The sequence below is a fragment of the Macaca thibetana genome, chromosome 7 (assembly GCF_024542745.1).
Source record: "Macaca thibetana thibetana isolate TM-01 chromosome 7, ASM2454274v1, whole genome shotgun sequence".
Classification (NCBI taxonomy): domain Eukaryota; kingdom Metazoa; phylum Chordata; class Mammalia; order Primates; family Cercopithecidae; genus Macaca; species Macaca thibetana.
The window spans coordinates 128,992,740-129,020,596 of NC_065584.1; the positions used below are offsets into that span (position 1 = coordinate 128,992,740).

Below are 27,857 nucleotides of genomic sequence, written 5' to 3' on the forward strand. Positions count from 1 at the left end.
TGTAGAATAGCAAGATTGATTTCTGAAAAATTGAGGTTATTTAAACCCACCAATCCAGACGTTTCCTTTTGAATATTATTTACTTTGGTATAAATATAGAGATATTTCTAGCAGGTGGTTGTTTGAAGGAATTCTGAGTAATTATTGAGGAAGGTCATTGAGACAGGTCAGCTAGAGGTGGACACAATTGGATGGATTCTACCTGGCTGGAAGATGGAGCTTACTGGTGGATCAAAATCTCAGAGGGAAACTTTCCATTTTTAGCTTAAATGTTTATTAAAATTACATTCCAGTGAAGTACTGTATGCTGCTATTTTATTAGTAAAAATGAATTGATCATCAGTGATTATTATTATCCCACCAAAGAGATTGTTTTAAGTGATCGCTTGTATGTGAAATATATTTGGTTTGAGTGGTACTTAGTTAATATTTCTATACTTTAAAACATGAACTTTTTCATTATAATCAAAGTTAGAATACAGCACATCTTAAAAAGAAGTGGTTTCCCATTGTATGTTTATTTGCTGAAATCTATCTTTGTATTTCCTCAGGTTTATGTGAGATTAAGACCATTTTTCAGGGAATTCCTGGAACGAATGTCTCAGATGTATGAGGTAAACATGCTTAAGCTAATTACATATGTATTTTTATTTTATTCAATATAGTACCCATATTTAGACCATGTATAATGATTACTTCTTTTCCCCTGAATTTATAGATCATTCTTTTTACTGCTTCTAAGAAGGTGTATGCAGACAAGTTACTGAACATACTAGACCCTAAAAAGCAACTGGTCAGGTAAATTTAATTAAGAAATAGTGGAAATGTCTGTCACACTGATCTATGAAATTACTGATTCTATTTCATTTTAATGGCCATTTTCAGTTGGCTGCATATGTGTTGAATGGTGAATATAAATGAATTTTTTAAGCCCCTAAACTCTTTAAAAGAGTTCCTAATGATGGAACTCCAGACAGACGTTCTTTAAAGGATACAAAGATCCAGTGCCTTTATTCACTGTGACATCTATATCCTCATTTCTTTTGGGATTGGGGGAGACAGGGGTTTGGGGGGTTGTGTGGAATTTTTCCACATTGTGCATGATGTTTCATCTCCATACGTCTCTGAGATAATGCATGTTAATTTTACTTTTTAATGGCATAGAGAAATAAAATTTATTTTTTAGCAGAAAGGATCAAATTAAGCTCTTGCTTTTTTTGAAAGCAAATTTATCTTCCATGGAAAGAAAATGTTACATGAATCTAATTGGAAATTACAATGGGCTTAGTCACTCAGGTTATCCTGACTGGACTCAGTTCCTTGTGTGTGCCCTGAGCCAGCAGATGCAGTGTGTTCCTGGTTAGTGGGAGTGCCTTGGTGATTTTAAAACATTATGATAATTAGTTCCATTATTTTGTCAGCTGAAGTGAGATAGTAAGACTGCAGCAGTCTTGCTGTATCCTTTAAGATGAGGAGTTAATCTTTGAGTTTTTGACCAATAGCTGAGAGAGATGACACAAAAGACTCATAAAAGCTTTAATAGGGCAGGGAGCAGTGGCTCACGCCTGTAATCCCAGCACTTTGGGAGGCCGAGTCCAGCTGATCACCTGAGGTCAGGAGCTTGAGGCCAGCCTGATCAACATGGAGAAACCCCTTCTCTACTAAAAATACAAAATTAGGTGGGCGTGGTGATGCATGCCTGTAATTCCAGCCACTCGGTAGGCGGAGGTTGCGAGATCGTGCCATTGCACTCCAGCCTGGGCAACAAGAGCAGAACTCTGTTTCAAAAAAAAAAAAAAACTTTAATAGCTGGCTGCTTTCTTTCTCTTTCTTTCTCTCTCTCTCTCTCTCTCTCTCTTTCTTTCTTTCTTTCTTTTTCTTTCTTTCTTTCCTTTCTTTCTCTCTCTCTCTCTTTCTCTCTTTTTCTCTCTTTCTCTCTCTCTCTTTCTCTCTCTTTCTTTTCTTTTTTGAGGCAGTTCTCACTCTTACGTAGGCTGGAGTGCAGTTTGTGATCTCTGCCTTCTGAGTTTAAGAGATTCTCCTGCCTTAGCCTCTCAAGTAACTGGGACTATGGGTGCATGCATGCCAGCACACCTGGCTAATTTTTTGTGTTTTTAGTAAAGACGGGGTTTCATCCATGTTGGCCCGGCTGGTCTTGAACTCCTGACCTCAAGTGATCCACCCACTTTGGCCTCCCAGAGTGCTGGGATTACAGGTGTGAGCCACCGCACTCAGCCCAGCTGGGTATTAATTTTCTTAAATACTTTTCCCATGTTGTCTTACTGGAAAATCCTAAACTGTATTTTGTGCTGTTAACAGTACCTTTATTATTCAGTGGTTGCAAGTACGCTGAAAGACTTTTCCTAATGTTCATATTTTGGAGGGTTTTTTCTTCTAAAGTTGTGGTATCTTTTTTTTTAATCTAAAGGGTCAAAATAAGTAAGCTGCAGTCACACAAATGGGAAATGGTATTTTCTATTCACAAAAGTATATTGTAATTTATACTAATTTTACCTCACTTTACTAAAGTATACCCAGTGATTTTGTTTTGATGACTTCATTCATTATAATGATTTCTATTCGGCACCTCCAATATTCCAGGAAACAGTGGTGAGCAACACAAGCTCTTCCCTCTTGGAGCTTTCATTTACTAAAGAGGAACAAATGATAGTCATGCTGTGACAATGTGTTATAAATTAACAATCCTCTTTTAAACCAGATTTATAAAACCTACACACTTGAGGGTTTCCATGTGTTCTTTCTAGTTGTATTTTGAAAAATCTTAAACAAAAGCTTCTATTTTTGTTTGTTTGTTTGTTTTTTTGACACGGAGTCTTGCTCTGTTGCCCAGGCTGGAGTGCAGTGGTGTGATCTTGACTCACTGTAAACTTTGCCTCCCAGATTCAAGCGATTCTCCTGCCTCAGCCTCCTGATTAGCTGGGATTATAGGCGCGCATCACCACGCCCAGCTAATTTTTGTATTTTTAGTAGAGACGGGGTTTTCACCATGTTGGTCAGGCTGGTCTGGAACTCCTGACCTCGTGATCCGCCCACGTTGGCCTCCCAAAGTACTGGGATTACAGGCGCGAGCCACCGCGCCCGGTCAGCAAAAGCTTTTCAAACAGTAGGTTGTGAGTGCTATAGGGAATTGTCTGTGTCGGTGATAAGATAGACTCTAAGAAATTCCTATGATCTAGGCTGGGCGCTGTGGCTCACGCCTGTAATCCCAGCACTTTGGGAGGCCAAGGCCTGCAGATCACGAGGTCAGGAGTTCAAGACCAGCCTGGCCAACGTAATGAAACCCCATCTCTACTAAAAATACAAAAAAACATTAGCTGGCCATGGTGGCACAGGCGCCTGTAATCGCAGCTACCTGGGAGGCAGAGGTTGCAGTGAGCTGAGAGTCTACCATTGCACTCCAACCTGAGCAACAGTGGGAGACTCCGTCTCAAAAAAAAAAATAAAGAAGAAAAGGAAAAAAGAAATTCCTGTGATCTCTAAATCTCATGAGTTTCTAAAGAAGCAAGTCTACTCACATGGAAGAGCAGACTTTGATGACTGGTACAAACTGCTCTTTGATGACTGGTACAAATAGTTTTCTTCTAAAAATGCAAATATATGCTGTACACCCTCAGATTCCTGAATGAATAATTGGAAGGTTTTTACTGTAATTTAATTAAAATAACTGTAGTATCCACGTACAGATTCATTTGTCTCCTTTCTCAGTGAGTTTGCCACTATTGGTGAAGAGGCATCAACAGTGACTTGAATTTACATGCTGTATCTGCCTGTCCAATTTCCTCATATCCAATTGTTTATAGAAATAAAACAATGAATCTTATTTAGGCCCAACCAAGGCTTGAATTAAGTTACTTAGTCTTTTTTGTTTGTTTGTTTTTTCAAGGTAGAACTGACTAAACCTTCCAGGGGCCAGATGATCATTTGACTGTGATTATTAAAGTTATTCCTTATAAGAAGGGGGAAAGAACTGCTTATACATTTTGTCTGTTAAATTCTTCCTTTTTGCCATACCAACTGGCACTGATAATTTTAAGGTTGAGTTTTTGTTTGTGTGTGTGTATATGTAGATTTTTATTTATTCTTGGTAGCAGTGCGACATATTTTGTGGGTAGAAAATACCCATTTCTTGAAACTGCATAATTTAAAATACAGGTCCAAATAGGTCCTAGGTTTTGCAAAATTGTTAGTGTGATTAAGACACAAGGAAGACAACTTACCAATTATTAATATATACAGAATAGAGTACTTCAAGGTAGAAAAAAATTATTATATGTATCAATCATTAGTAATGTTCAGAGACTAATATTTTGGGTATAAATTGAGATTATACTAATCACTTTAGTATTTATTATTGTAAATGCTTTAATAGCTTTCTAAAATGATGTAGCATTTTTCTGTTTGGGTGAAACATCGGTTTACATTTATAATACTTGATACTTAAATCTGAATTCCTCATTTCATTTAATCTCTGTTTTTTCAAATGATCATACACATATACTAAAAGAAAGGGGTGTTTAGGAAAAGTTGAAATGATGGAATGTTTTGGTCTTAGTACCTTTTCTCAAAAAGTATAAGGAAATCTAAAAAGCATTTTTTCAAATGCCAACACAGAAACATTCCTTCTTATATTTTCTATTCTGGCATGTACAGGGATAGGGAGGCTGTGTGGTCCACTGGTTAGAGCCAAGGACTGGGAGCCAGGAGGATCCTGGGTTCCAATGCGGGGCTAACCACTGACTTACTGTGTGACCTTGGGCAAGTCACTTGACCTCCTTGTGCCTCAGTCAACCATCTGGAAAATTGGTTAAAAAGCAGGACCTCGCTGACAACCAGATGCTGCATCTGAGCTGAGCTTTCCTGGGTAAATAAATTACAAAAACAATTTAGAGTTTTTAATCCCCGTTTATAATTTAATTATAACATTTTGGGATAAACTCAAGTTCTTTAAGGCCTAGTAATATTTGGTTGTAAGCTTTCAATAATTGCTAAGAATTTTTATAGTAAAATGGCAGCCCAACGCTTAGGCCCATATTTGTGTTTGAATTTCCTTCAAGAGAGAAAATAATATGGCTTAACCTGTAAAGCCTATGGTATATATGTATGTGTGTATATGTTCTACTTTTTAGAAAGTTTTTTTTTTTTTTTTTTAATTTGTTTTTATTTTTATGTTTAGGCACCGGCTTTTCCGTGAACATTGTGTTTGTGTACAAGGAAACTATATAAAGGACTTAAATATTCTTGGAAGAGATCTTTCAAAAACTATAATAATTGACAACTCACCACAAGCCTTTGCATATCAGGTAGGAAGAAAGTTGATAGATAAACTCAGATTGGAAAAAATACAATGAGGACACATGCTGCCAAACAGAATATGATGGGAAAAGAAGAGAATTTTCACTGGTGGAATTTCCCTTTAATGTGTCATTGTTTTAGAATTAGAAATGACAAAGTAGTATATTCCTTTTGGAAAATTTTTACTTAAATGACATGCAGCATAAATGAAGAAAAACCTGAGTAAGAAAACTATAAGATAAGCATCATTTAATAGCATTCTTATCAGTTATTAAATCAATAATTAATCAGTAATTTTGAGTACTATAGCTATTTTAACTATGTTCTTCTGGTTATTTGGTTTAATGTTCTGAAATATTTTCTTAGACTATTTTATCAATATATTTGTACCTTTTGTTAGTATTTCTTTGACATGTAACTACAACTATAGATGAGTCATCCTTCCTTTTTTTTTTTTTTTTTTTTTTTTGAGAAGGAGTTTTGCTCTTGTTGCCCAGACTGGAGTGCAATGGCGTGATCTCAGCTCACTGCAACCTCCACCCCCTGGGTTCAAGCGATTCTCCTGCCTCAACCTCCCAAGTAGCTGGGATTACAGGCACCTGCCGCCACGCCTGTCTAATTTTGTATTTTTAGTAGAGACAGTGTTTCTCCATGTTGGTCAGGCTGGTCTCGAACTCCTACCTCAGGTGATCTGCCCCCCCCGACCCCCCGCGCCCCGCTGCCTCCCAAAGTGCTGGGATTACAGGTGTGAGCCACTGTGCCTGGCTGATGAGTCATCCTTTCAAGGTATATTTTAGATTATGAATATGTCCATGTGATACGATTTCTTTCTGTTTTCTTTTCTGTCTTTCTGGGTTTTTTTGTTTGTTTTTTTGTTTTTTTGAGATGGAGTTTTTCTCTTGTCGCCCAGGCTGGAGTGCAGTGGCATGATCTCAGCTCGCTGCAGCCTCCACCTCCCGGGTTCAAGTGATTCTCCTGCCTCCACCTCCTGAGTAGCTGGCACTACAGGTGCACGCCACTATGCCTTGCTAATTTTTTTGTATTATTAGTAGAGATGGGGTTTTGCTATGTTGGCCAGACTGGTCTTGAACTTCTGACCTCAGGTGCTCCACCTGCCCCAGCCTCCCAAAGTGCTGGGATTCCAGGTGTGAGCCACCACACCTAGCCCCATGTGATAGGATTTCTTAGATTAGCTTCACAATAAGCAGTCCAGAATAGGGGTGATGGTAAGTGGATTGGAGTATAAACTAGATTTGTCCTTCTGTGTTTCAAAATGTCTGTAATAAAAAGAAAACAAGGGCCGGGCGCGGTGGCTCAAGCCTGTAATCCCAGCACTTTGGGAGGCCGAGACGGGCGGATCACGAGGTCAGGAGATCGAGACCATCCTGGCTAACACGGTGAAACCCCGTCTCTATTAAGAAATACAAAAAAACTAGCCGGGCGAGGTGGCGGGCGCCTGTAGTCCCAGCTACTCGGGAGGCTGAGGCTGGAGAATGGTGTGAACCCGGGAGGCGGAGCTTGCAGTGAGCTGAGATCCGGCCACTGCACTCCAGCCTGGGTGACAGAGCGAGACTCCGTCTCAAAAAAAAAAAAAAAAAAATAAATAAATAAATAAATAAAAAGAAAACAAGGGAAAAGCTGTATATGATATTAAGTTATATTTAGATCCTTACTTTTATTTGTTTACATTTAAAAATGTCTTTAAGAATTTCATCTTGGTTCCTAGATAAAATTATATCAATTATCCTTCATCTCATATACAACATTTAGCCTAAATTTTAAAATATTTTATCCCAGAGATTTTTCACCAGAAAATAAATATGGCTTATGTTCTTGTTTTTAGGCTCCTCTTCAATGAAATACCATTAATTTGTTAAGTTTCTACTATATTTCAGGTTATCCTGCTCGATGGGAATAGAATAATGAATGGGAGATATGGTCACTGTATTTAAGGGGAAAAAAGTATAGGCTTTTCTATATTCTCTTTAGATTGGTGGTATCCCATCTTTCACAGTGCCTATCTAGCATTGTACTAATTGTAACTATTTCTTGAAAGAATAAAGGAATATTTTAGTTATATTAATGATCCTTGTAAAATGTGTTTTAATGGAACTTTCTTGTTTAGTTTTATGTACTCTGAGAAGAAATGACACTGAAAAACCAATAGGCTTCAATTTATTTCCTTATCCTCTGTCTCTTGCACTCTTGAGTTGTCAAAGAAAAGTCTGGCGACATTACTTTTCAAAGGAACTTTTAAATCGGTGTTTACTTAATAAATCTTTGTTTATTTTTTAACTTTTTCCAAACTAGGCAAAATATAAGTAAAAGAGGATTTAATTACTTATTTATTGTTTTAGCTTTCTAATGGAATCCCTATAGAAAGTTGGTTTATGGATAAAAATGACAATGAACTCCTAAAATTGATTCCATTCCTGGAGAAGCTTGTAGAACTGGTAAGTATAGCTTATCTTTTTCTGTTGTGCTTTTGTTAGTTCAACTATATTGAAATAAATCTTTTTAAATGTCTTTGCTTTGTGTGTACTGACTTACAAAGTCAACTGTGAGCCAGGTCACAGGTGCCATCATAGGTGCCTGTAGTGCCAGCTACTTTAGAGTCTGAGGCAAGAGGATTGATTGAGCCTAGGAATTTGAGGTCATACTAGGCAACATAGTGAGACTCCAGCTCTTTAAAAAATAATGATGATAAAGTCATCTGTCATGGGAGATAAGGGCAAAGGTTGAAAAAGATTATGTGCATTTTCAAACTTTTTTGTTTTTTGAGGCAGGATCTCGTTCTGTCACCCAGGCTGCAGTATAGTAACATAATACTAACTCATAGCAGCCTTGACTTCCTGGGCTCAGTCAGTCCTCCTGGCTCAGCCTCCGGGGTAACTGGGACTATAGGCATGTGCCACCAAGCCTGGCTAATTTTTGTGTTTTTTTGTAGAGATGGGATTTTACCATGTTGCCCAGGCTGGTCTCAAACTCATGGGCTCAAACTATCTGCCCATCTCAGCCTCCCATAATGCTGGGATTACAGGTGTGAGCCACCATGCCCAGCCACATTTTCAGGCTTTATATATTATATTAAAATTATGCTTTTCAGTATTTAAGAATGTATAGATTGAGTGTCTTTACTATTTCAGTGGTCTTTCTCTTACAAGTTGCTAAGCAGTTGTGTTAGAAATAACATTAAATTGGCCGGGCGTGGTGGCTCATTCCTGTAATCCCAGCACTTTGAGAGGCCGAGGCAGGTGGATCACTTGAGGTCAGGAGATCAAGACCAGCCTGGCCGACATGGTGAAACCCCCTCTCTACTAAAAATACAAAAATGAGCTGGGTGTGGTGGTGGGCGCCTCTAATCCCAGCTACTCTAGAGGCTGAGGTAGGAGAATCACTTGAACCTGGGAGGCGGAGGTTGCAGTGAGCCGAGATCGCGCCACTGCACTCCAGCCTGGGCGACAGTGAGACTTCGTTTCAAAACAAAACAAACAAAAAAACATTAAATTTTTCATTTTGGTATTATAATTCACATATAGAATTAATGCTTATGCCACTGAAATTTTATTCTGGGAATTCTATTTCTATATCACATGGAACACTTAGCTTTAAAGACCTATGTAGATAGTAGAATTCCCTTTTACCTATCTTGGTTTGGCCTCTATTGCTTAATGAAACTTTGGCGGAGTGTAGTGGTACACACCTTTTTAATCCCACTGGTTTTGTTTGTTTGTTTGTTTGGGACAGGGTCTTACGCTTTCGCCCAGGCTGGAGTGCAGTGGCGTGATCTCAGCTCACTGCAGCCTCCGCCTCCCGGGTTCAAGCGATTGTCGTGCCTCAGCCTTCTAAGTAGCTGGGATTACTGGCGCCCGCCACCATGCCTGGCTAATTTTTTGTATTTTTAGTAGAGACTGGGTTTCCCCACATTGGCCAGGCTGGTCTTTGAACTCCTGACCTCAGGTAATCTACCTGCCTTGGCCTCCCAAAGTGCTGGGATTACAGGCGTGAGCCACTGTACCCAGCAGTAATCCCACCATTTTGGAAGGCTAAGGTGGGAGGATTGCTTGAGGCCAGGAGTTTGAGAGTAGCCAGGGCAACATAATGAGACCTCATCTCTACATACATACATACATACATACATACATAAGCAAGCAAGCAAGCTGGGCATTGTGATATGTGCCTATAATTCCAGCTACTCAGGAGGCTGAGGTGGGAGGATTGCTTGAGCCCAGAAGTTTGAGGCTCCAGTGAACCAGGATTGTGCCACCGCATTCCAGCCTGGGTGAAAGAGCAAGAGCCTGTCCATTCATTCATTTATAAATAAACAAATCTTGGGAGGCCGAGGTGGGCAGATCACCTGAGGTCAGGAGTTGAAGACCAGCCTGGCCAACATGGTGAAACCCCGCCTCTACAAAATTCACAAAAAATTAGCCAGACATGGTGGCTGGCATCTGTAGTCCCAGCTCCTTGGGAAGCTGAGGCACAAGAATCGCTTGAACCCAGGAGGTAGAGGTTGCAGTGAGCTGAGATTGTGCCATTGCACTCCAGCCTAAGCAACAGAGCAGGACTCTGTCTCAAAAAATAAAAGTTAAAAAAAAAAAAAAAACTTCAATGACAATTTTTAAAAATCTAAATTTAACTGCATCTGTGTAGTGTTTCCGTTTGGCAAACAAAATATGTCATAAAATAAAAACTGGTATGTTTTCTCTGCAAGGTAAGAATATCTATGTTATGAGGATCATATCTTTGAAATTATATGCCTTTTTAAAAATTGTCTTTTTTCCACACAGAATGAAGATGTTCGACCACACATCAGAGACAGATTTCGCTTGCATGATTTGCTGCCCCCAGATTAAGTACAAAGACTTGTCAAATCACTGAAGGGGGAGAGAATGCAGGACCCTTTTGGACTAAGACAAAAACATTGCCATTACTGTTGAAATTTTGCATTTTTGTACCCCGTCTTGCTTTTCTTATCTTTGGTGCCCAATAATAATCAAGGGTTACAGAAAGAGACTTTATCTATCTCAGATCGAATACATATAGTAGGTAGGCTAAAACAGAAGAGTCTTTAGAACTAGTGCAACTCCAGTGAAATTTTTTTATGTACAGGACATCTGCAGTTTATAAAGAATTCTGTTTCTGCCACCAGCAGTTTGACCTGTAGTCACACAGGATTTTATGATAATAACAGAGATGAAAATGGACTTTTATTTTCTCTCTGTTTGGTGCTCTAAGTGGGTTTGTAGCCACTTTTCTGTTACTTTATGATTCTCATTTCAACAGGAATGGCCAGTAAAAGTTGTTTTATTTTTCCTGTTAAGGTTTATAACCTTTTTACATTTTTGACCTGTATTAGATTAGAATTTCATTATGCATTCCGTTTAGTTGAGGCGCTTCATAGTTTTCTGGAGATAGTCAGTTTTTAGTTTTTTATTATACATTTGAATGGCCGTTTTCCTGCTTTGTCTGCCTGCACATTGTATATTTGTTTAAAAATATTCTCTACTTTTAGTCCATGTAAGTTTCATTTAGAAAGACATGCATTTATATTTTGTTTCTGTAATATTCTACTGTAGGTGAAATCTTTTCAAAAATCAAGAGACTGGGTAGATAAGAATATATGAATGACTAATATACAAAAGATTTAAACCATTGTGATGGCGTATATTCTCAAATGGTAATATCTTGCAATGGCACACAGATTTAATGGATAAAGGTATACCTCAGACTTCACTGTGCTCACAAATCTTTGAGGAGAAAGTTTGGTCACCTGTTTGGCTTGATTTAGTTACTGCTGCCTTTGGTTTTCTCCAGGAATGAAGTATTCAGCACAGTGACTCAGTATTTTTAGTTATTTTGCATGGGCTGGTAGTACCTCTGTTATGCCCTCAGTTACAATCAATTTAAAACTGTGTAACAGTCTTGGTACCTAACAGTAGCTATGCATAATCCTGTGGCACAGTACACTCCCAAGCCACCAATGCAGTTAATATGCTCTCATAGTGGTTTTTCTATGCTATATGAAAATAGTCTTCAAGCCTTGGTTCTCTAATGCAGCTACCACAAGAGGTTGATATTTTTATAGTGGCGTGTAATCTCCTTTTCGGGAGGCTTTTTATGGAAGGTAGAATTTGTAAAAGTTCGTATGCTTTGCCTCTCAACTGCATTAACATGCCACAGGCTCAGACTGTTTTTGTGTAAAGGATGTCAAAGAACGGCACTTTTTCTAAAGAGAAGTTTGATATTTTGTATGCTTGTTAAGAAAGTACAGTATTGGAAATTAAAGGTGGACAACTGATAATTGAGGAGTATGTCAATTAATTTTTTATGTATATTACCTGTTTACTTGTACAACTTACTGTACAAATTACATGCAGCTTCATTTTCAAATGAATCCTTAAAATAAGGAAATCTTTTTAGGAAAACATTTAATTTTTGTATTTTTGATTTTAAAGGCATGAGTTATGTCAATTTTCAGTGTATTAATGAAGATTTTAACTTTTCATCAGGTTGAGTGTTTTCTTACTATATTATCTGTTGTGTATGTAGTTAGCATATTGTGTCACTGAACTGTTTAAAAATCTAGCATGTAGAGCAAGCCTGTTTTGTGGAAAATCCTTATTCATTAAAAAAATAATCATGGCAGATTTTCTGCAAAAAAAAAAGCAAAAGCATTTGCAATTCAGAATACTGATTTTTTTAATTTTATTTAAAGAAAGGTATTTTGCTTGCAGGAAAAAAATACTACAGATTCATTTTAATGAGAATCTTTGAAATGTATTTATCTTTAGGGCATCTGGGCATCTTTATGCTGTTTGTCTTCTGTCTTTCTTGAAATAAAATGTACATACGTTACCTTAACATATGCTCTTGCTCAAAATTGTGAACCTAGTTACATTTCTCCCTGCTCCCTTCCTTTTTGTGCTCAAACAGCGAAACCCAAAATTTATATAAGATCTGAACTTTCAGCATGCATTCTGTTTGCTGAAAGATTTCCTGATTTAGTGCATTCTCAAAGGGCTTTCCCATAATCTAAAGGGAAATGTAAGCACCTATTCTCTTGTGCCTTTGGGCACTTCAATAATAAAAACCAACTTTTTAAACTAGTCATCTTTTATCAATGATAAAGTTGTTTTCAGTCCCACGCTAGGAGAGTTCTTTTAAGTCAGCTGATCAAGCATAAGATGCTTCCGTAAAGAAATAAACTAAGAAAATTTTATATGGCTTGAGAAAATTTCTTGAGGCCAAATTAATATTTTTTTCTTCATTACTTTGAGTCATTTTGAATTTGTTAATACAAAATTTAAGATAATTTACAGAGACAATTTAGCCAGCTTCCTTCCACCTTAATATAATGTCTTGTCTTCCCTTTATCCTCTCTTTTCTTTATCTGTTGGTAGACATAAAAAATTTCCATTTAGTTAATCAGAGATGTATATTTTTTAAATTGAAATGTGCCCAGCCCCTTCAGCTCACACAGGAAACATGAACTCAAAAAACTTGACTAGTAAATGCAGGAGAGGTGGATACCTGATGAGATACAGCGAAAGTGACCTGTATACACATTACAACTCTGGAGTACATATTAAAGTCATGCTATTTCCAGTGGTAAATGTCTGGCTTTTAAGACATTCTTTTAAATATTTGTATCATTGTTAGGATGTTTTAATCAGTTGTTTTTTAATTCCATGTAATATATGTAGCCCTCATCAGATTTATATCACCGTATTTCTCCTTGTGTCCTAAGAGAATTGATGACAATTCGTAACCATAAATTGTTTTATATTAGCTAGTATGTATATTTATTTTTACCCAATGGCTTTATCTGTTTCCCAAAATTTGTTTGGGATTTGTTAAAAGCATTGTGTAACTTCTATAAACGGCTATTTTCTTGTAACTGTCAGTGAAATGAATGTGTACATTGTTTTTTTTTTTTTTTGTATTTCTCTGGGGTTTTTTTTTTTTTTTTTTTTTTTTTTTCCTCCAAGGGTTAACAGAATGGTTTTTTAAAAAAATTATCTTTGGCCAATGACTTTTTCAGCTAGATCTTACTTTCATTCAACCTTCTAAAGAAGTTCGTTTCTCATTGTTTTGTTCCGTCAACTTGCCTGAAAGAGACTTCATCTCATCAATGAAGAAAGCATTTCATTATTCCTACAAATCTTTCCTGCGAGCACAGAATTCTTCATAAGGACCAGATCTCTTTCATGTCTGTGTCAATCACATAAAGCTAAAATGTAAAGGACATTGAAGCCTTTATTTAATTGTACTAATATGATGGTGTTATATACTACATCATTAGCTAGTTAAGGTTTTCTGACCTGACTTCTCTTTGTCTTCCTAGGTATTTATTTGTTATCTCTTTTAATCTTGTGTATCTAAATTAACTTAGTTAATAGTTACCCACCGAATAACTATGCCAAGCAACTAGTAAAGAATGTTTATTTTATTTCCCCTTATAGGGGAAGAGTGGACTGGGAACAAAAATGTATGGGCCAAAAGGCCTTAGGGTTGTCATTCATTCACTTTCTTATTCCTCTTATGAGCTATAATTGAGTATAGTATTTTTTTAGTGGTGATGTGCTTATGTCATTACTTCTCGTGTCTTCCCCTGAGTTGAAAGCCTACGACGAACCTGTATAAAATACATTTAAGAATTTTCATAATACGAACCACAAAACTGGGTATCTTATATTGAATTGCTACTTAAGTTATTATTGGAATCCAAGTCTCACTAATTAGGATACATTTTTATAAAATGTTTCTCTGTATCTTGAATTGAAATTACTTGCCCAGAGGTGAGAGTTCTGGGGGTATAACATGATTTGAGATCTTTTTTAAAAAAGGGTGGGGTGGGCAGGAGAGAGTGACAAGTTTATACTAGTTTATGCTTTTGATATTAGTATTTTAAGATACATCAGTTGGTTCCTAAACCTGACCATTAGAATTACTCTGAGGAGCTCTTAAAATAGATTTCTGGGGCCTACCCCTGGAAAATTGTCTCACTGGATCTCGAGAGGGGCCTGAGAGTTCTGGCTTTTTTGGTTGGTTGGTTGGTTTTTCTTTTTTTTTTCTTTAAAGCTCTCCTGGTGATTCTAATAGCCAGTATTGGGAAATCAGTGTATTAGCTAAATGTGACACTGGTTTGAGAGTAGGCAACAGAATTAAAGTTTACCAGATATCTCTTTGTGGTAGAGTTTTTTTTTTTTTTTTTTTTTGTTTTGTTTTTTTTTAACTGGGACCAGATTTCACAGAACTTATTCAAGATACATGGAGGAATAATAAAGAAGATTGAGGCTACTGCTCATTATCATTTTTGTCTTTCATACTTTTTTAAGGGTTTGCATTTCTAGGACTTGGAATAGTTGACCATATACATAGCTAAAGGACATGTCCCTGAATGAGACCATTATATATATTACCTGTAAAATATTTCACTATTTTTTTATTTTATAAATCTTTGTAGAAATAAGCAATGAAATACTACTTTCATCTTTTGAAATGGGATTTTTCAAGGCAGTGTCCTTTTGGCATTAAGGTAGGGGGGAGTTAATATTCTCTCTGCCTGTTTCCACGTGAATCAATATAAAGTCATGGACATTTGAAAATCTCAATTTAATTTCTTCTTATTTACTATGCAGTATAGCCGTGAACAAGTAATGTAGATTTAGTTTTCTCATCTTCAAATGCCCTGATCACCCTACCTCACAGGGTTGTTGTGGGGATAAATAAAACTTTTATGGAAGCACTTCTCTTTGATGATATTTTATCAGCCATCAGAAACAATATAATTTCTAACAACATTTTTGTACAGTGTTTTTTTTTTTTGTTTAGAAGAATATAATTTTTTTTCACATTACTTTCCCTTTTGATGTTGAAAAACAAAGGAAATTGAGACTTGGAGAAAGCTGTGACCCAAGACTGCAGTTCCTCTGGGAGACTTGAATTTAGTTATCACCATCATACTCTTCCCAGTGCCTTGGCATTTTGTATGATTATGTTTGTACATGAATACAAAGCTTTCTCAAGTTTATAAGTCTATTTAGCCAACAAAATGTTCTTATAAAATGTAAGGAATATACAGTGGTACAAACGACCTACAGGTAATAATAATTCATTTTAAATGAAGAAAATTTCAAGTTCTAGGTGTACCTCTTTATTTTATAGTGTTTTCCAAAGATCACAGAGCTAGGACTAGAATGTAGGTCTCTTAATTACCATTACAGTGATGATTTTAGAAGGAAGGACATTATCACTGGAACTACTACGAGCAGAGGTGAAAAACACTTGAAGATACCAACCAGAATAAAAGGGGTTGGTTTTGAAAAGGAGAGATGAGATGGCAACAGCGAACCAGATTATAGTGTGCTAAGATGAGGAATATAGTCGTATGAGCTAAAATAATGAGCCAATGTAACTATAGCATAGTAGTGCTCTGGTCCCACACTAGTTTCTCTGATGAGACTTTGTGATAGCTATTTTCCCTAAGCTCCAAAGGAGTTTGATGCGCACACAGTTTTGAAAGCCACTTGAGAAGTAAGTGATTGCACTATAACATTCTAATTCAGGCAGATAGTTGAGAACATGGTCAATGAAAGCATGAAGTTCAGAATCAAAATTGAATTCAAGTCCCTGAAAACCCAGCCACTTACTAAGCCAGAGGGTTGTTACCTACCTTTCAGAATTACAAGGATCAAATGAAATGTCAGAAGCATGCTATAAACCATAAAGCAATATACAAGTAACATAAATGGAGATGTTAAAGCAGGTAGTTCTCAAGGAGGGATGAGAACTCTATATGGGGCTCTGAGAGATGTTTGAAGCCAGAAGGCAGGAATAAGCAGTAGGATCAGGATATTGTAATACCACAGGACCACGGATGTCAGGGAGGGTTTTTAAGAAAGAGCAGTGGGTTGCATTTTTTAAAAGACCCATTAGGCCGGTCGGGGTGGCTCACGCCTATTATCCCAGCACTTTGGGAGGCTGAAGTGGGCAGATCACTTGAGGTCAGGAGTTGAGACCAGCCTGGACAACATGGTGAAACCCCATCTCTTCTAAAAATACAAAAATTAGCCGGGCATGTTAGTGCACGCCTGTAGTCCCAGCTACTTGGAAGGCTGAGGCAGGAGAATCGCTTGAACCCAGGAGGCAGAGATTGCAGTGAGCCAAGATTGCGCCACTGCAGTCCAGCCTGGGTGACAGAGACTCTGTCTCAAAAAAAACCACTACTATGTATTAGGCACTATGCCAGGCTCTGTGAATGGTCTAGAAGGTGGCAAAACAGACAATGCCTTAAAATCTTAAACTTAAAATCTACCAGTAGAGAAAGTCAAGATCCTTAAAATATTTGTTAAAGGGCTAAAGCTAGGCTTGGTTGTGGGGAGAGGAGGCTCAGTTAGGGGAGTAAATGATCAGGTGTGTATTTTAAAAGATCGCTTTGGAAATAAGAGTGGGTGGGTGGGAGGCCAGTTAGAAGTTACGTAACTGTCCATGCAAAGTATTCCCTTTCTCTAAGACAGTTAATGCACTGGATGATAGCATCATAGTGGACAGTCAGGTCAGAAGATTGTTAAGGTTCTGGGGAGAACCTCTGGGCTTGTGTGGTTTACTGAGAGCTTACTAACCATGTGGATTTTAGGCACTCCCTGAGGAAGGCATGTTTTTTCCGCTGGCCAGATAGGAATGGGAAGGCACTCTAGGATTTTACAACACTCTGTAAGAGTAAGTATGGAAAAATATATGGAAGTTGAATGGAGACAGTTTCATGTCTTAAGACTCACGGGGGTAGGGTTTTGGATTTTTGTTTTGGCTTAAAATAAAACATTTTAACTTTATCAAATCATATAAATAAAAAACTTATTATTTATTTATTGAGATGGGATCTTGCTCTGTTGCCCAGGCTGGAGTGCAGTGGTGAGATCTCAGCTCCCTGCAACCTCTGCCTCCCGGTTTCCAGCGATTCTCCTGCCTCAGCCTCCCTAGTAGCTGGGACCACAGGAGTGCACCACGATGCTCAGCCAATTTTTGTATTTTTAGTAGAGTTTCACCACGTCGGCCAGGCTGGTCTTGAACTCCTGCCCTCAAGTGATCCGCCTGCCTGCTTTGGCCTCCCAAAGTTCTGGGATTACAGGCATGAGCCACTGTGCTCCGCCAAAATTTGTTTTTACATGTACTCTTTTTCCCAAGAAATCATTAGAAAAAACGTAATGACTCCATAATTTTGCACTTTTATAAACAGGAGTTTTGACCTACCCCTATGTCCAATTAAAACAATCTGCTCTTCAGCCTTAACCTAGTCCAACTTTATAAGATTTTGAGTCTGATGCTTAAAGTACTTCCTCTTAAAAAGAAACTATAAGGCCAGGCACGGTGGCTCACGCCTGTAATCCCTGCACTTTGGGAGGCTGAGGCGGGTGGATCACCTGAGGTTAGGAATTTGAGACCAGCCTGGCCAACATGATGAAACCCATCTCTACTAAAACTGCAAAAAATTATCTGGGCGTGCAAAAAATTATCTGGGCGTGCAAAAAATTATCTGGGCGTGGTGGCGCAAACCTGTAATCCCAGCTGCTCAGGAGTTGAGGCAGGAGAATCGCTTGAACCCGGGAGGCAGAGGTTGCAGTGAGCAGAGATTGTGCCACTGCATTCCAGCCTGGGCAACGAGAGCAAAATTCCATCTCAAAAAAAACAAGAACCTATAAGCACTCTGCTTCATTTGTGCTGTTCATTTACTCTTCTATAGCTTTAATGATGAAACCTTTTTTTTTTTTTTTTTTTTTTTTTTTTGAGATGGAGTCTGCTCTGTTGTCCAGGCTGGAGTGCAGTGGTGCGATCTCAGCTCACTGCAAGCTCCGCCTCCCGGGTTCACACCATCCGCCTGCCTCAGCCTCCCGAGTGGCTGGGACTACAGGCGCCTGCCACCCACACCCGGCTAATTTTTGTGTGTGTGTGTGTGTGTGTGTGTGTGTGTGTGTGTGTATTTTTAGTAGAGATTGGGTTTCACCGTGTTAGCCAGGATGGTCTCAATCTCCTGACCTTGTGATCCGCCTGCCTTGGCCTCCCAAAGTGCTGGAATTACAGGCATGAGCTACCGCACTTTTTTTTTTTTTTTTTTTTTTTGAGGCGGAGTCTCGCTCTGTCTCCCAGGCTGGAGTGCAGTGGCGCGATCTCGGCTCACTGCAAGCTCCGCCTCCCGGGTTCCCGCCATTCTCCTGCCTCAGCCTCCCGAGTAGCTGGGACTACAGGCGCCGCCACCACGCCCGGCTAATTTTTTTGTATTTTTAGTGGAGACAGGTTTTCATTGTGTTAGCCAGGATGGTCTTGATCTCCTGACCTCGTGATCCGCCCGTCTCGGCCTCCCAAAGTGCTGGGATTACAGGCTTGAGCCACCGCGCCCGGCCTTTTTTTTTTTTTTTTTTGAGATGAAGTCTCACTGTCACCTAGGCTGGGGTGCAGTGGCACAATCTTGGTTCACTGCAACCTCTGCTTCCAGGGTTCAAGTGATTCTCCTGCCTCAGCCTCCTGAGTAGCTGGTAGAACTCCTGACTTCAGGCAATCCACCTGCCTTTGCCTCCCAAAGTGCTGGGATGACAGGCATAAGCACTGCACCCGGCCATGATGAAACTTTTTTTGAGGTGGGCTGGCCCTGTCGTCCAGGCTGGAGTGCAGTGGCACAATCATGGCTCACTGCAGCCTCAACCTCCCAGGCTCAAGTGATCCTCCCAGTTCAGTCTCCTGAGTAGCTGGGACTTACAGGTGTGCGCCACCATGCCTGGCTAATTTTTTATTTTTTGTAGAGATGGAGTCTTGCCATGTTGCCCAGGCTAGTCTTGAAATGAGCTCAAGTGATCCTCCTGCCTCAGCCTCCCTAAGTGCCAGCATTTTAGACGTGAGCCACTGTGCCTGGCCTGGAACTTCTTGACAGAAGTTTTAATGTTAATTTGTTAAGAAACATTGATTACCTAGTCTGCTCATCTGTAAAATGGGAATACTGTCACTGTATTTGTGATTATAGAGCTCCCCTAGAGACTAACCTTTGAGTCACAAGTGTTTTTGTGTGTGTGTTTTGAGACAGTCTCACTCTGTTGCCCAGGCTGGAGTGTAGTGGCGTGATCTCAGCTCACTGCAACCTCTGCCTCCTAGGTTCAAGCGATTCTCCTTCCTCAGCCTTCTGAATAGCTGGAACTACAGGAGTGCACCACCACACCCGGCTAATTTTTTGTATTTTTAGTAGAGACGGGCGTCTCACCAGGTTGGCCAGCCTGGTCTTGAACTCCTGAGCCCGCCTCAGCCTCCCAAAGTGCTGGGATTACAGGCGTGAGCCACCATGCCTGGCACAAGTTTTTTGTTTGTTTGTTTTTGTTTTTGTTTTTTTTGAGATGGAGTCTCGCTCTGTAGCCCAGGCTGGAGTGCAGTGGCGTGATCTCGGCTCACTGCAAGCTCCGACCCCTGGGTTCACGCCATTCTCCTGCCTCAGCCTCCCTTGTAGCTGGGACTAGAGGCGCCCGCCACCACGCCCGGCTAATTTTTTTTTTGTATTTTTAGTAGAGACGGGGTTTCACCGTGTTAACCAGGATGGTCTTGATCTCCTGACCTCATGATCCGGCCGTCTCGGCCTCCCAAAGTGCTGGGATTACAGGCATAAGCCACCGCGCCGGGCCCCGGCACAAGTTTTATGGACCAAAGGAAGTCCCTAACACATAGGTCTAGACTCTTGTTTTCCTGCTTCCTCATTTGAAAAAGCAGTATACACACCACTATAAATGAATTCTCAATTTCTGCTTTGAAAACAACGCTGCATGCACATAAGCCCATGAATTTTTCCATAGTACCTTCAACCCACATGCCCCAATTTTTTGTTTTGTTTTGTTTTTGATAGAGTGTCGCCTAGGCTGGAGTGCAGTGGCACAATCTCGGCTCACTACAACCTCTGCCTCCTGGGTTCAAACCATTGTCCTGCCCCAACCTCCCAAGTAGCTGGAATTACAGGCATGAGCCACCACACCTGGCTAATTTTTGTATTTTTAGTAGAGACAGGTTTCACCATGTTGTCCAGGCTGGTCTCGAACTCCTGACCTTAAGTGATCCGCCCGCCTTGGCCTCTCAAAATGCTGGGATTACAGGCATGAGCCACCATGCCCGGCCTTTTTTTTTTTTGAGACAGAGTTTCGTTTTCGTGGGGTAGGCTAAAGTGCACTGGCGCGATCTCGGCTCACTGCAACCTCTGCCTCCTGGTTCAAGCGATTCTCCTACCTCATCTTCCCGAGTAGCTGGTATTACGGTGCCTGCCAACACGCCCAACTAATTTTTTTATTTTTAGTAGAGACAGGGTTTGCCATGTTGGCCAGGCTGGTCTTGAACTCCTGATCTCAGGTGATCCGACTGCCTCGGCCTCCCAAAGTGCTGGGATTACAGGCGTGAGCCACCATGCCCAGCATTTTTTTTGTTGTTGTTTGTTTTCAGATGGAGTCTCTCCCAGGCTGGAGTGGAGTGGCACAATCTCGGCTCACTGCAACCTCTGTCTCCTGGGTTCAAGCAATTTTCCTTCTTTAGCCTCCTGAGGAGCTGGGGTTACAGGCATGTGCCACCACGCCCGGCTAATTTTTGTATTTTTAGTGGTCTTGGGGTTTCATCACGTTGGCCAGGCTGGTCTTGAATTACCTCAAATGATCTGCCTGTCTCAGCCTCGCAAAGTGCTGGGATTACAGGCATGAACCCGTAACAGGCGTGCCTGGCCAGTTTTCAGGTTTTTGACTTAAGCAACTAGTTGTCACTCAATCTCCAAAGGCATCCTCTGTCTTCTATTTCTCCCTTCCCCTCCTCCTCCATATCCAGCCAGACACTATATTAGTCTGGGTTCTCCAGAGAAACAGAATCAATAGGATGTGTATATGCAGAAAGAGATTTATTTTAAGGAATTGGTTTACATTATTCTGGGAGCTGGCAAGTCTGAAGTCTGCAGGGCAGGCAAACAGCCTGGAGACCCAGGGAGATTTGATGCTGCAGTCTGGAGGCTGAATTGCTTCTTCCTAAGGGTCTTGTCTTAATTTGAACTGACTGGATGCGGCCAGCCCTCATTATAGAGGGTAATCTACTTTAATCAAAGTCTGCTGATTTAAATGTTCATCACATCTAACAAATACATTCATAGCAACAACTAGACTAGTGTTTGACCAAAAACTGAGAAACATGAGTACCATTGTCTAGCCAAGTTGATACATAAAATTAACCACTACAGTCACTAAGTTTCATTGACGATGACCTTTAAATATTTCTCAAGTTGGTTTCTTCTTCTCCAATGCCATTGCTTTAATTTAGGCTTGTGTTCTTCTCATTTAATTAATTCATAAAATACTTACATATTCGTACCATGCCAAATGTTGGAGATACAATTGTAAGATTGTGTCCTTAGGGACTTATGTTCAATCCTTTTCTTGCCTTCTTTCTTGCCTCCTTCCAATCCAAATCCACATTTTTTTTTTTTTTTTTTGGTTTTGTCACTTTGATGCCCAGGCTGGAGTGTAGTGGCCAGAATGTGGCTCACTGCAGCCTCGACTGCCTCCGCCTTATATATATTTTATATATATATAAAACGTATATATATATATACACTTCTTTGTTTTTGGTAGAGATGGGGGTCTCACCATGTTGGCCAGGTTGGTCTCGAAATCCTGGGCTCAAGCGATTCTCCCCATTTGGCCTCCCAGAGTGCCGGGATTACAGAAGTGAGCCACTGCGTCGGGCCCCAATCCACCTTTATAAATGGCTGCCTGTAGATCATGGCCCCTCACATTTTAACTGGGCTGTAGAATATGTATTGAAGGACTCTCTTTATAAAATGTTTATTTGTAGAATCTGAAAAGATACACCGGAAAGGGGGAACAATGGTTACCACTAGAAAGAACGGAGCAGAGCAGCTGATCATTGTATCTACCTTTTTTTTTTTTTTTTTTTTTTTTTGAGACGGAGTCTGACTCTGTCTCCCAGGCTGGAGTGCAGTGGCGCAATCTCGGCTCACTGCTGCAACCTACACCTCCCGGGTTCTAGTGATTCTCCTGCCTCAGCCTTCCCAGTGGGTGGGATTACAGGTGCCCACCACAGGCCGTGTGTGTGTGTGTGTGTGTGTGTATATACATATATGTATGTGTGTGTATATACATATATGTATGTGTATATATATACATATATGTATGTGTATATATGTGTGTGTATGTGTGTATATATATGTATTTATTTTTATTTTTTTGGTGAGACGGGGTCTTGCTCTCTTGCCCAGGCTGGAGTGCAGTGGCGTGATCTTGGCTCATTGCAACCTCTGCCTCCTGGGTTCAAGCGATTACCCTGCCTTAGCCTCCCCAGTAGTTGGGATTACAGGCGTCCGCCACCACACCCAGGTAATTTTTGTATTTTCAGTAGAGGCGGGTTTTCACCATGTTGGCCAGACTGGTCTTGAACTCCTGACTGCAAGTGATCCGCCCCCCTCGGCCTCCCGAAGTGCTGGGATTACAGGCGTGAGCCACCGCGTCCTACCCACGTATCTACCTTTTTATCACATGAATGTTGTACCAAGTTCGTGTATTACATATTTGAAAATAAATTGCGAAAATAACAAAAACAAAATCCATGAACTGGCTAGCCCTTTAAAATCCTGCGGGGGAGCCCAGTGGCCCAAGGGCGAAGTTTAGCCCGTCTTGCCCTTTCTGGTCAGTGTACCTGTTCCGTTTATCTCTGACTGCGCCACTCAGTCAGGTGAGGGACCACTGGAGTTCTTTCTACCGGAAATGCACTTCAGCAAATGCCACTTGCTCTCTCCAACTTCACTTTCGCCAGCGCCTACCTCAGGAAGCCTTCCTTCATCCTCCGGCCCCCGCCACCGCTAATGTTATCCTTTTACATTCAACCTCATAATGCTGCTTTTTGTTGCAGTCATCACAGTGTCGAAATTTGTTTACATGTCTATCTTTGCTACTTGATGGAGGACAAAGATACACCTTATACCTAGCATAGACCCCAGGAGGTCCGAAATTGTTCTGGGAAAGAAAAAAAAAAAATCAATGTGCTGGCCTCAAAGCGGCTCACAGAAAGGGAAAAGCCTCGAAGACTGAGGCTCTCTTCGATTCCTTCGTGACTAACTCGAGGCAAACATGCCAGGAACGCGGCTCTCACCACCCGCTCCTGCATCTGCGCCCGGCGCCCGCCGGATTCCAGAGGGATCCCCTCCGCCTAGCGCGCGACAGCTCCCTCTGGGGTCCCGGAAGCCCGGCCACCGCCCCCGCAGGCGGGCATGGCCTCAGAGCCTTCTTCTGAGCGCGGCGTGGGTATCCGCCCGCGGCCATGGACCATGATCACAGTGACCAGAGGGACGGCCCACCCTCAGGTTGAAGCGGGGTAGGCATTGGCAGGGGACGGGCGACGAAGACTGGCGAGGCTCAGGCGTCAGGCAAAGAACCACCCTACTAACTTCCTGGCACTTACGTTTCCTACCCGGGGCCCAGAGTCGGGTGGCGGTCTTCCAGCTCCACGAACTCCACTGCTGTTCTGTGTTGTAGGGAGCTGGAAGCCCGACCCAGCACTCCTCCGTCCCCTGTACCCCTCCCTCTGCTCCCTGTGTCCCTCTGCTCCTCCCTCCGCCCCTCCCTCCGCCCCCTCCGCCCCCCTCCGCCCCTCCCTCCGCCCCCCTCCGCCCCTCCCTCCGCCCCTCCCTCCGCCCCCCCCGCCGCCCCTCCCCCGCCCCCCTCCGCCCCCCTCCCCCCCCTCCCCCCCCCCCTCCCCCCCCCTCCCCCCCCCCCCCCCCCCCCCCCCCCCTCCCTCCCCCCCCCTCCGCCCCCCTCCGCCCCCCTCCATCCGCCCCCGCCCCTCAGCGCCACCGACCGCGGTCCCCGCCCACTTCTTGCCCGCGCGCGTCGCCGCCGCCGTCTGAAGGGGCGTGGCCTCGACTCTGCGCACAGTCAGCCACGGTCCCATCCTGCTCCGCGCCGGTCAACGAGAGCAAACCCAGTGACTCACCTCCGCCGTGCTAGCTCTTCGCTAGCTCTTCCCCTCACACACACTCACACCCGGCTCGAGATGGCGGCGGCGGCGGCGGCGGCAGGGGACTCGGACTCCTGGGGTGAGGAGAAGTTGCTGGCGTAGGGCCCGGGCCGGCGCCGGCCTCACGCCATGGCAGGCACTAACGCGGCTCGCTCTCTTCCGTAGACGCGGACGCGTTCTCCGTGGAAGACCCAGTGCGGAAGGTGGGGGGCGGCGGCACTGCCGGCGGGGACCGCTGGGAAGGCGAGGACGAGGACGAGGACGTCAAGGTGGGTGCGGGCTAGGGTGACGGGCAGCGCGGGAGCGGGCTGGCTGGTTGCCGGCCGACGCTGGGCCCTGGGGCGCTGCCGGGGCCTGCGGGCCGTAGGTCCAGGCGTGAGCCTAGGGCCTGGTGGTGCTCTCTTCTCCTCCGCCTGCCGGCCATGTGGGCCGAAGACTGGCAGCGTGGCCTCCCGTACCCCCTCTCCGGTTGAGGGTCTGCTCTCTGGCCTGGATCCCACCCGCTGGCTGGCGACGAAAGGTGACAGCATCGGCCGGGTCGGCCCACGTGCAAGCTTCGCGGTCCGGAGCCTCTCGCAGGAATGAGACCGGGAAGTTGGGAATTGAGCCTTGCAGCTTATCCATATGGAAGGTCTTGAAAGAAGTCGCATGCCTTTTCGAGCTCAGGTCAGCCCAGGGCCAGTAACTCACTTATGAGTTACTGTATAAGTAACTCTACTTATACAGTTTGTTCGAGTGAAATATTGTTGAATTTCAACCTTTTTTTTCCCCACACGAGACAGGTAGAAACAGTAAAGCGAAATAACTTTTGGCTTTCCCTTTCCCCACCCTGTGGTAAAAAGGATGAACTGAACACTGAGATCGCCCACAGTTAGTGGACAGAAACCCAGGTAGTTCACACCGTGACCTGAGGAATGGAGAGATGTCAGTTACTCAACTACACACATACGACACCTAAGGAAATATTGAAGATTTGGTGGTTGTAGTAGATTACGGGCCTGTGGTGTTTTGTTGTTGTTGTTGGTTTTTTGTCTATGCCTTGTAGATAATCATTTTTACCTCAGTCGTTTGATTTTGAAAACTCCGAAGGGTTCATTATACAGCTTTTAGGTGACATTTACTTCTACGTGTTTTTTTTTTTTACGGTAGTTACAGAAGTCTCAAATCCAAAATGTTAAGACTCTTATTAACAAAGTTCTCAAAATCTTGTTATATTTGTGCAGATAAAGTTTTGTGTGAAATGGAAAATGATTTTTTTCTGTAGTTTTGCCTAATTTAGTGAATTTTTTTCTCCTAACTTATAAGCACAAAATGGAGAACCCTACAAATCCTTCTGCCTGGGCTGAAAAGTTTAAGCTAGATAATCACTATGAACTTAATAGGGATGTTGTTTTGAGTTTTTCTCTTTTCTCCCCAGTCCGATGAGGTTGGATATGTGGATATCCAATTTATTGACAGCCTGAGGTTTAAGAATGTTGTGAGCTTTGCACACATTGAAGTTAATAAATCGACTGATTATTTGAAGACACTTAGAAGCTTTATTTACATGTTGTAGAAACATGGGACTAGATTGTGTTACCATCCTCATTACAAGATGTTAGTTATCCCCCTACATTGTAGCAGATTTTCAGTTTTGAGCCTTGGGTTCATATTGGTCCTTTCATTTTTTTCCATGCATATAGGAAGTGGCAGTTAAGACATCTGTTACGAAATTTGGGAATAAGTTAACAAATGCAGAGAAAAGATTAGAGATATTAGGAAAGAAGTTGCAGAAAATGAAGTTTTAATGGATAGTGTAGACTGATGTCATGGAATAACTTCCCTGGGATTAAGGGATCTAAATGGTATCGATCCTGATGAATATAATTTTTTTTTTTGAGATGGAGTTTCGCTCCATGTTGGTCAGGCTGGTCTCAAACTCCTGACCTCAGGTAATTCACCCGCCTAGGCCTCCCAAAGTGTTGGGATTATAGGCGTGAGCCACCGCGCCCGGCCTCTGATGAATGTAATTCTGATCACTTGGAACAAGTTTTGGATATTTACAAGTTGTAAGGGATGACAAAGATTATCTTGTCCAGTTGCTCTTTTAGTGCTAAGTTTTTTTTTTGTTTTTTTTTTAACTTAAAACAATTTAATCTCTCCATCTAATTTTTTGAGACAAGGTCTCACCAGGTCTCCCAGGCTGGAATGCTGTGGCACGATCTCTGCAACCTCTGCCTCCCCGGTTCAAGTGATTCTCCAGCCTCAGCCCCCTAGTAGGTGGGATTACAGGTGTGCACCACTGTGCCCAGCTAATTTATATATACATATTTTTTTGTAGAGACAGGGTTTCGCCATGTTACCTAGGCTGGTCTCGAACTCCTGAGGTCAAAGTGATCTTCCCGCCTCAGCCTCCCAGAGTGCTGGGATTACAGGTGTGAGCCACTGCATCTGGCCTATTTATTTTGAGATGGAGTTATGAGACTGGCTGAGTTTTGTGTTTTTGGTAGAGATGGGGTTTTGCCATGTTGCCCAGGCTGGTCTTGAACTCTTGGGCTCAAGTGATCTATCCTCCTTGGCCTCCTAAAATGCTGGGATTGTGGGCGTGAGCCAGCAGGCTCAGCCATATCACCAAATTTCTGAATTCTTATGTTTTTGTACTTTTTGTGAGGGGTTGGAGACAAGGCTTAGTTTCCGTGAGGTCTTCTGTTTATGTCAGCATCTAGTACTTAACCTTTAAAAATACAGATTTAATGTCATTTGTAATGTTCTGGGAAATGAAAGGAAAACTGATGTCTTTGTTATTATAATTTGCTCCAGCACTTTACTATCATTTAGTAGACTTAGTATTTTGCTGTCCTTGACTTTTCAAATAGCTATCTGGCAGTGGCAGAAGTGGACTTAGGTTAAACTGTACAACTATTAATATATATGGAGAGAAAAGGCTGTGCTTTTCCCCAGTTAAAAAGATGAGAACTTGGGAGCATACTTTCCCATCACCCTGGCTTTATTTACCTTTTTTCCTATCCTGATAGTTGTGCAGAGGCAGTGGGAAGAATTGTTCACTTGGCATATATGACTCCTTCCCCATTGCTGGTATGATGTGTAGGATGTGTTGACTGAGAAGGCAGTGAGTACCTACTGGAAGCAAGGACAACATAACTTGTACTCCATTTTACTAGTCTCCTAGCATTTCAGTAGAACAGTTTAGAAGCTAGATTTATTCAAAGGGTGCAGAGTTTGCAGAAACTTCTAGCTGTTCAGCCATCTCAGGCATTTGCCTCTAATCATACAGCATTTCTTTTAAAAGATCCTGAAGAGGCTGAGGCAAGAGGATTGCTTGAGCCTAGGAGTTTGAAGCCAGCCTGGGCAAAATAGCAAGACCCCAATACATTAAAAGAGAGAGTGATCCTAAAGAACAGACTTAGTTGAGCCTGTCTCATCCTACTCGTTCACCCTCTGTTAGGATCCTATTCCAATAAATAGTTTGAATCTATGAGATAAGGACATTTTCCAAGGGTTGGAAACAACTT

General features: G+C 41.8%; 2 protein-coding genes across 4 annotated transcripts in view; both read left to right on the forward strand.

Annotated features, from left to right (window-relative positions):
* CTDSPL2 (CTD small phosphatase like 2) overlaps positions 1-15,064 on the forward strand; it is a 113,467-nt gene extending 98,403 nt beyond the window's left edge. For all 3 annotated transcript variants that reach the window (XM_050799516.1, XM_050799517.1, XM_050799518.1), the window contains exons 9-13: positions 552-614; positions 719-798; positions 5,195-5,321; positions 7,671-7,766; positions 10,104-15,064. In XM_050799516.1, coding sequence (XP_050655473.1) covers positions 552-614; positions 719-798; positions 5,195-5,321; positions 7,671-7,766; positions 10,104-10,169 — 432 coding nt within the window. In that variant the 3' untranslated portion in view covers positions 10,170-15,064. The remainder of the gene's footprint in view (positions 1-551; positions 615-718; positions 799-5,194; positions 5,322-7,670; positions 7,767-10,103) is intronic.
* EIF3J (eukaryotic translation initiation factor 3 subunit J) overlaps positions 1-27,857 on the forward strand; it is a 670,767-nt gene that overhangs the window by 621,983 nt on the left and 20,927 nt on the right. Inside the window, exons 2-3 of the mRNA XM_050799568.1 lie at positions 24,262-24,424; positions 24,511-24,614. Of these exons, the coding sequence (XP_050655525.1) occupies positions 24,382-24,424; positions 24,511-24,614 (147 nt within the window). The 5' untranslated portion in view covers positions 24,262-24,381. The remainder of the gene's footprint in view (positions 1-24,261; positions 24,425-24,510; positions 24,615-27,857) is intronic.